The sequence below is a fragment of the Apaloderma vittatum genome, unplaced genomic scaffold, assembly GCF_000703405.1.
Source record: "Apaloderma vittatum isolate BGI_N311 unplaced genomic scaffold, ASM70340v1 scaffold33123, whole genome shotgun sequence".
Classification (NCBI taxonomy): Eukaryota; Metazoa; Chordata; class Aves; order Trogoniformes; family Trogonidae; genus Apaloderma; species Apaloderma vittatum.
Window position 1 is genome coordinate 7,025 of NW_009708041.1, and position 9,163 is coordinate 16,187.

The 9,163-nt window shown below is 43.3% G+C and overlaps 1 protein-coding gene across 1 annotated transcript in view; it reads right to left on the minus strand.

The window, feature by feature from the left end:
* ABCA12 (ATP-binding cassette, sub-family A (ABC1), member 12) overlaps nucleotides 1–9,163 on the minus strand; it is a gene marked incomplete at its 3' end in the record, with an annotated part of 41,406 nt that overhangs the window by 6,222 nt on the left and 26,021 nt on the right. Inside the window, exons 25-31 of the mRNA XM_009866414.1 lie at nucleotides 8,538–8,676; nucleotides 6,969–7,221; nucleotides 6,016–6,102; nucleotides 4,726–4,819; nucleotides 3,067–3,194; nucleotides 2,072–2,159; nucleotides 606–711 (exon numbers count right to left, since the gene is read on the minus strand). Coding sequence (XP_009864716.1) covers nucleotides 606–711; nucleotides 2,072–2,159; nucleotides 3,067–3,194; nucleotides 4,726–4,819; nucleotides 6,016–6,102; nucleotides 6,969–7,221; nucleotides 8,538–8,676 — 895 coding nt within the window. The remainder of the gene's footprint in view (nucleotides 1–605; nucleotides 712–2,071; nucleotides 2,160–3,066; nucleotides 3,195–4,725; nucleotides 4,820–6,015; nucleotides 6,103–6,968; nucleotides 7,222–8,537; nucleotides 8,677–9,163) is intronic.

Consider the following 9,163-nt stretch of genomic DNA (forward strand, 5'->3'; position numbering starts at 1 on the left):
GCAGGAATTTGGGTTGTTGCATTACACTACCGAGGAGAAGCTATGAGAACCGGCAACCCCAAATGGGCTACTAAAACTGTATGTCTGTGTGTCAGGGGAAAAATATAGCTGAAAATTATGTTTCTCACCTAATCTCCGTCTCTCTCATTCTCATTCAAAGACAAGTATACACATACCCACACAGTCTGAGCTACTCTCAGCAGAAGGGCGACATATGAAAATTTACTAGTCTAAACCACCCCTGGAGACGACCTAAAGTAGCCTTTCTATGCATAAGTAATGGGCACCTATCAAGAGACAGCTATTTCAGTACCATGATGAGAGGCAATAAATCAAATAGCAACCACTGGCATTTTTTGGATGAAGGAAGTATTTTACGTAGGAGACGGGGTCCTCCCTGTCCAGCTCCCCCGAGTCTTCAACTAAGACAAATTAAATATGTGATTTATTCATGTTTTTCAATTCCGTTTTTAAAGGAATTGCATAATTGGGAATACAGAAATGGCCTCACTGAAGTCAAGGTAAGCGTTGCCATCAATTTCAGCAGAACCAGGATATTCCTCCAAAAGGGGAAAAATTATCTGCTCATGTAAAGGGACACTTACCATATCTGGAAGTCTCATTATTTGGCAAGTTAGCTCGAAGAATGAAGTTGTTCAAGCTGTTGAGATAGGCTGGAAGGCTGTGATAACCTTCGGGATTATACCACACCTGCACACACAATTGAGGAATTGAAACAATTTGGGAGAGAAATTGTTACTGATAACATTTTGGTTTGTTCTGCTTGCACAAATGAATCATTCCATGGTTACTATCTAAAGTCGTAAGCTCTACAAGTCAAAGTCCAATGATTAAACCACACCAAGGACTGAATTTCACTTTGAGTACAAGGAGTCCCATCATCTTCATCTCCTTTCTAGGAAAGAAGAAAGAAGCACTCGCTGCGTATGTGACAAAGTGTACAGAAACTTGGTTTCTTCTCTGTAATAAGTTGTTCAGATTTGATGAACACCAGCAGTGGGGACTTCACAAAAAAGGCTAAGCCAGTCACGTGCCTAACACCTCTTGAAAGTTGGAGGGGGTAAGGTTGCTTTAGGGCAAAAAACAACCAGTTGTCACCTTCTCATTTGGCACTACCCTTCCCTCCCCATTCTAACTTTTCTTCCCCATGCCACGACAAACCCCAAGGACCGAGGGGAAAAAAATCACATCCCAGGACACGTGCTTTAGAGGGATTTACTATTACCTACTTTAGGCAGAAGCTGCAGCACCCAGGTTGGAGGTGTAAGTTATGTATCAAAGGACAGAGAGCTTAGGCTATGAAACACAGCCCACAGAATCCACCTTTGCACGTTCCCAAGTCCTACGTGCTCAGTAATTTTATTCTCGTTGTCCTTGCAGAGCAAGGACTGGAGTCTCCCCTGCTTCCAACACTATCAAGGTTTCCAGGTATTACATCTGTCATGTAAGTAAATAGCTATAAACTCTCAGATTTAATCTGCAAGATTGGAGAGGTGAAAACATCTGCAAATCCACTACATAAGCTCTGAGTGTTAGTGAAACAAACCCTGTGATTCCCTTTTATTGGAGCCACCTCTGAAAAAACAGCATCGCTCTCCTGGCAGCTACGTTTTGCAATGAGATCCGAGGATCACTCTCTTGCATTTCCCTGCTATCTCAAGATTTCAGCCTTGGTGCTTTTAACGCTGCTGTGTTACAACATTTTCACTGAGCAGAAACAGAGAAGAAATGGGCATATCAGAATGCACCAGCCAGCCCTAGTTAAGGTATGTACATTATCTTCTGAGATAAAGGTGCTACTAATTGATCTTTTCACCTCTGTATAATAAAACCATGACAGCAGAAAAATTGTCTTCTGCTAGCAAGAGAAGTCAGACCAATAAAGAGGAATAGGGAGAGAAAAGCAAATGAACTGGAAGTCATCTCTCCCATGCCAAGCTGCAGATTTCAGAGGATTTCGCTTTATTTTCCGAAATATCCCCGAACTCGACATCACTTCTCTTGGGTCCCACACTTCCCATGCTAGGAGGAGCTGATGGAGGCTAGTTACCTTAGTCAACGTTCTGTTGGGGGGCACTGGCCTGATATCAAACTTGAGATCTGCTGTCAAAGGCAGTCCAAAGCTCCAGCCACCATACCTGAGTGAAAAACAGAGGGAAATACATTACTACCCTCATTCAAAAGCTTTAATACCTTTGGCTGGTGCATGCCAGCATGCCATTGTTGCCCCAAATAATTCTAGCTTGACTTAAAAGAACTTACCGCAGTACGTAGTGCATGGCCAAGCCAACAGAGTTGCAGGAATTCTTACTTGGGGGTAAAAGGGCAACAGAAACTTGGCAGCACTACCACAAAACTGGGCTGAAAGCCTCCATTTGAGAAACATTTTGGAGTTGTGTGGACTCCTAAACTGCTTGTCTACCACACTGGAATAAGATGACTGCTTCTTACCCAGCAGACAAGCAGCTTGGTTTAAATCAATTGCAGATGAACATATTCCTGGATAACCTCCACAGCAGGCTATTTTTGCCCCAAGACATGCAGCGCAGCTCTGTTGTAGAGTCCAGACACACTAAGAGCTCTAACACCTCCATGGTGCAAGAAAACGTTCAGCCTCTAATCTCACTGGAACGGATGCACTTGTTTAAGCGAAGCACACTCTGAGACTCTTCAGAGAATCAAACTTGGAGGAAAGTCTCTCCCCAAGAGAGATACTTCATGACACATTGTGTCAGATTTTCCTCTTTTTAAGCATTTCTGAGTCAGACAAAAGCTTGTCTGTGCATCCAGCCATCAACATATGAGGTGAAGGACACATTATCCCTAGGCTATCTCTATGATCAAGCAGAGCACTTGCATGAACCTTTAACTCCATGATGGCAGGATGTTTTACCTTCTTTCACAGGATTCACAGAGCACATCAGCAGAGAGGGCCTTCTAAAGCCCTGCTGCACTGTCACCTCTCCAAGGACAGTGGATATGATAGCTACAAGAGGATGGTCCCTGTGCAGTTCAGAGGAGGAGGACTGGAGGTTTGTGCTGTACCGTTTCTGCAGGAAGTCTTTGGTAGTTGCCAGAATGTAGGTCTCCATATTGTGCCCTGTAAGGTTATAAAGCGTCCGTGTAGAGAAGGTCCTTCTGTGAGGGGGCGTGTAGTTCGTCTGTGGACACGTCTGAGGGGAGATAAATGAACAAAAATATTAGTATCTGTGTTTTAGCTAAAAACTAGCATACCGGAACAAGAATGAGAGCAGACAATGGCAATATTCTGGTCCTGGGTCTGATTCCTAGAGAAACTGATGATTTGCAAATCAAGGTGCAAAGACACATGGCATACACTGCTGCATGCTGTCCTGATCATATTTAGCGAGGTGCTTAAAAACAACCTCTGCTAACTTCAGTTCTACTGACATCAGTGAGACCTTGAGATGTGCTTCATGCTGTGTAGGAAGATTTTCACCGAATTCAGGCTGATCCTACTTAGCAGAGCATCAGAGTGACTGCACAGACAACCGCAGAGGGCAAAACAACTCACGGAGCAGAAAACTCCATGGTAGCCTCAAACTCTCATCTTGCATTTCACAGCAGCTCCACTCTGCATTTTCACTTTACTGTCAGTCCTTGGGAATATTTTCCAGAGCTTCAGGGAAACCTTAGATTAGACCTGACTATATAATTTAACACGCTGAGGGTCAAAGTCACCTCGCCTGTTTCATTAGGTTGAACTTTCCTAGCAGATAGTTCGTCGGCTGCTCCTTCAGCTCATCCATAACAAACCCCCTGGCTTCCCCCATTGTGTATCTGTTCATAACTTTGCATCGGAATACACAAAATAGCTTCCTTCATGCTGAAGAACACCTGCCGGTGCCTGCTGGAGGTGAGAGTTATCCTGAACATTATCCTGACTTACTGGAGAAATTATGACAATCCTTTTAATGATGTGAAATGAAGTGTATGTCCAGAAAAGTTCATAAAACAGCTGCATTTTAAGGAACGACGAGGAACATTCGACTAAGTACATGCATTATCTTACAAATGGGATCACAATGCACCATGAGTCTGATTTCCTACTGGAAAAAAGGTGAAGACTGGAGGGAGGAGAGCTGAACTTCAAACTGGACTGTAAAACTGCCCTCGGGGCAGAATCTGCCTTTTCCCGTGTGAATTTAAAGACACTAAGCCCAGCAGTGCCCATATCTTGCTCTGTGTGTACCACTGTAATGCAAATAACTAATACTATTAATCACCACTATTTACAATATAAATCAGAGCAAAAGTAGATAGATTTAGACATTGCATAAAGTTAACTTCTGAAGAGCAAGCAGCAGTAATAGCTGTGCTTTCATATAATGACAGTGCTTGTATAAAATGCAATTTTCCTCTTGAATACACCTTCACCTCTGCTAAATGGGACAATCATACAACATTCAAAAATACCATTAAACCTTTTCCCACTGTGGGGAGCAAGGTAGATACATTAGCAAGTGAATCTTCTGAGGATGCTGCTGCCTCTCCTGACCCCAAGCTGGTGCAGACAGTTGGTTATATCCAGTGTACAAAATCAAAAAGGCCAAAAAGAAACAGGAGGAATTTGAACACCGAGTTCCCCTTAGCACTGTGCCTGCCTACAAGAACACTCCCAGTCTACAAGGTCCCTCAAATATACCCCCAGCTGCCTCCCACTTTTGGGTTTATTCACATTACCTGGATTCCATCTGTGCAGTTGCAGGCAGAATACGTAGTTGTCTGGTTTCCACTGAAAATCCACTGGCCAAGCATGTCCTCATTTAAACACTGCCTGAAAATGAACACATTGTCCTCTGAGGTTCTCTACGTTCAGGTGTGCAAATGATGCTAATTGCTGTCATGCTGAGTGACAGTAAGGACAGCGGTGAGTAGCTTCAGCAGAAAAGCAGACCTTCTTGTTGGCTCTGGGTGCTTCAGGGAACACCCATCCTCCTGCTGCCTTCAGTGCCTCTCGGCAGAGAGCCCTCACTACAGCTCTCTGCACCTGGATTTGTTCAGCTCATTAGGAGGAACCCAGACACCACTTGGTTCCCACTGCAAACAGCATAAGGAGTCAGCACACAAAGGCCAAAGTCAACTTACAGTGCAGAAATAAGAGCTGTTGTCATTGCAGTAGCTGGGGAGTCCCGTGAGGGACTGTATTGACTGGGCAGTCACTGCAAATACTCAGTAGAAATATTTATCTGCACATCTGTGGCACATGTGAGCATACAAGTCTGCCCGGGATTTTACTATCAACTCCTCGAAAATTTATCTGCAGAGACTAAACCAAACCAGCCCTTGTGGCACAACTGTTAGATACAGACAACAAAAGCCATTCTGAGACCTTTCTGGGTGGGCTCAATGTTATAACTGGAATTATTGGGGAAGCAAGGACTACTTCCCAGATGAGAAAATTAGCTTCTTCTCATCCTGGCACCCTGCCACCTCTAAGGCTACTTCCTTACTACTCATAGTAATAAAGGAGTCCACTTGTGGTGGTGAATACTTTTTGAGGCAAGCAAAGAACATCAGCATCAAGGTCCAAGGACTATGTGGAAGTCTCAGACTCATCCTTAAAGCACGAGGTAGTGTCCTGTCTTCCAGAATATCTATAGTTCTGTGCTGGCAGAGGCAAGCCTGCACTCCAAGCCACGTGGGAGCCACAGAGGCTCTCGGTGGGGCTGAGATCTGCTTCACACCAATCATGAGACTGCACAGCTCCCTGCTCAGAGCTGATTTGCATCCCACCAGCTCAAGTCTGTGAGCCGCACAAGCCTGCGCCTGCCTGCAAAAGGCCAGTTAGACATCTCCTAGCCACCTAAAAGAGCCTCAGGAGAGGCAGGAGATTATTTTTTTTCTCTGCATGTGGCACCAATGTATGAAAATTCTGCAGATGATCAAAGATGGCTGTTAATGGCTAATAGTGTTACGTCAATTCTCTTGTAGACTCGGAATTAAAATGGAAAAAAATCAAGAACTACTTACGAATTGCTTTCATTCATGCATGTGTTATCCGTCCCAGGGAAAGCAAGCATCGAAGCGACTAATGCACCTGTGGTTTCATTATAATTCCTAAGATTTAACAAAGAATAAAGAAAACAGGAAAACATTCAAAGTATTTCCACTACCATCAAGCAGAGGAAAAATGTGTCTGAATTAAGAAGAATTTACTTAAGATATTAATTAAATTTATTTTATTTAGGATTAATTTAAGATATTAAATAAATTATTTATTGTGCTAGCCCTGCAAATCACTTAAGTACATGCAACACAGGAGGACAGTCACACAGGTTTAAAAGGAAACCAGACACAACTCCAGGCTCATCGCTTAGAGCTGTGCAGCTATTTCAGTGATTTGCTGCCTCTGGATCAAAACTAGATACTGATGAACTTTTGGCCATCTTAATCACACTGAAAAAATGCACATGCCCTTCAGATTGACCACGTGCCTTGGACTAGTGGAGCCTGGGCAGGAAACCATGTCCTGTACCAACAGAGAGGGCAGCAACGCAGGCAGTTCACAGGATGGATAGAATTGGACCTGAGAGTTGTAACGTTGGACACAACTGATGTGGGGACCTCCCTTTCACATTGGAATGAGTGTATTTATTAAGAAAATCCCTATGGGACAGTATGGCTGTCAAATGGCCAGAGGACTCCAACAGGAAACCCAAAGAATATTCCTCACACTTCACAATTCATTCCATCTGAAAGGTTGTTCTTCCAAAGTTTTCTGATGGCTGGTGTGAATCTGCTTCAGAGATCCCTTTGGAACAGGATTTCTACACATTAGCTGTGTGACACAACTGCACAGACAACACAGCACTACGTGTTACCAGCTTAATGCTTTTCCACTGGGTGTGCTTAGAAACAATTCTGACAGTAAAACTGGTGCTTTTTTAAATAAAAACATGTTTAAGGATGACAACACCACTCACCCAAAGAAGTCCACCTGGTCAGATGTGCCGTACAGGGAGGGAGAAAGAACCAGTTCGGGATATTCAGTCTCCTTAGTTCTCAGTGTCCCCAGTCCCATCGCAGCCATCACGAAGAGGACTGGGAGGATGACCTGAGCTATGAAGCCTCTGACATCCCGCCGGGTATGGTGGAATCTCTTAATGAACAAAGCTGATGTCTTCTTAAGCAGCAACGGCAAACCCTGCAGGCTTTTTGATCTAATCAGGAGCTGATCTGGGTACAAAAGAAGGCAACGTTTTGTCATGGATCTGTATTTGTGAAATGCAGAATTTGATGGTTCTAGTATCCTTGAAGTATATTTAGCTCCTTACAGACGGCAAATCAAAACTGAAACACATGCAATGGTCAGACTTGGGACAAGACTCAGATGTTGGCTTTTGAGTCATAAACTCACGTAAAAACAGGTTTTTTTGTTTGGTTTCAAATGCATGCATGTGGTGAATTATCTTGTGATCTTGCAAGAGGAACACACACTTCCAGATGCAACAAATTATCTACATCCTACCTACCCAGCTGCAACAGGGGAAACATAGTCTTTTGCATTTGCAAACTGAAAATTTTCATAATTTAGAAAGCAGGTTCTCAGACGAATCAACAAGATAATTAATCCCAAAATAAGAAAACAAGGCACATAAACCAGTTGATCTTTTGCATGGACAGGGTTGTGGTATACCAAAAGCAGAGCCAAATCCTGTGCAACCTATTTTTCTTTATGAAATATTAACCCACATAACACAACATGAAGCAAATACTTCTCAGTGCTTTCATTAGGGGTGACACTTCTCTACACATACAAATTATTGTTCACAGTAACATTTATAGTGCAGGTCAGCTTCGAGAAGCAAATACAAAAATACCTTCTGTGTTGTCTCTTGGATGCCTCCCTAACTATAAATAGTGTATTTATAAGTTTCTACTCTGAGAAAACATTTCAACCAGCTATTTTCTAATTTTTGGGCCACACTGCCTTTTGCAGCATTCAAACCCTTAGAGGTACTGCTGTAGCTCAATTTTCTTCTGAAGATGAATTTACCCCACCGTCTGGCCCTTCCAAGCTGTTTCACCCTGCTGCAATGGCTGGGACACAGCAAACAGCAGCAAGGAGGACCCAACTTCGAACTGTGCTGCTTTTGCAACAGGGTAAGTGGTTTCCACAAAGATTCCCTGCAATTCTACTTACTATGTAGAAATAATCCTCTACATCAATTATAGCAATTACTTTCAGAGGTATATATTTGCTCTTTCACCCACACACTGTGTTTGATTAGATTAAAAACTGGATCAATTTAAAGGAAGGCGGATGCAAACAAACCCCCTCTGCAATTTATCCTGTGATTCAGACTATTCCAAACCAGAGGATCTAAACAACCACTGAACCCTGCACTTCTAGTGAATTATTGGTTTTGTGATGCCTGGTTGGTGAAATGTGGTTATCAACAAAGAAAGAAGACAGGGAACTCAAATCAGTCCATCTGTCATTGTTTGCATCTGCAACAAATCTGGAAGAAAACACGAAGGTAATATAGTACCGTCTCTTTCAGTGAAGGTGTCTGTGCTCACAGACATTTCATCACTGCCCATCTGACCACCTGCTCCAGGCACCTGTTGGGCAGGTTCAGCATCTTCTTGCTGGTTTTTCACAAGCTCTTTCGTCAGATTGAGAAACACCTATGGAGCAAGAAAATATGAAGGAAAATTGGTCCAAAAGACTCCTTTTACCAAATCCACTCTCCTACTTTGTAGCTGCAGTTGGTGCAGCAACTGTGAATTGCAATACTCTTTCTGATCCCTTTGTGCTCTACAAGAAAAATTCTTTTTTTTCCCAGTATAAAATTGTTGTTGTCCAGCTCCTTGTCACCTCATGTCTCTCCTGCTGCAGTAGTGGAAACAAACATTTGCAGCTGCCCCCTGTCCCTGAATAGGTGTAAATGAAGCTGCATTTCAGCTCAGGCTCGGCTCTCCCTGCACTGCATCAGTGAAGAAACAAGGAGGGCTGTTTCCCTGGGATATTTTCCCCTCTAGCCTCTGACAACCCCAGCTGCCTCCACACTGCTTGTGTGCACAGCCATGGCACCTGAGCTGCATTCTTGCTGCCTTAGGGAACCACCTTAAAATGAAGCAAGAATTTCTGAGCAAAAAGGTAACAATCATCTCT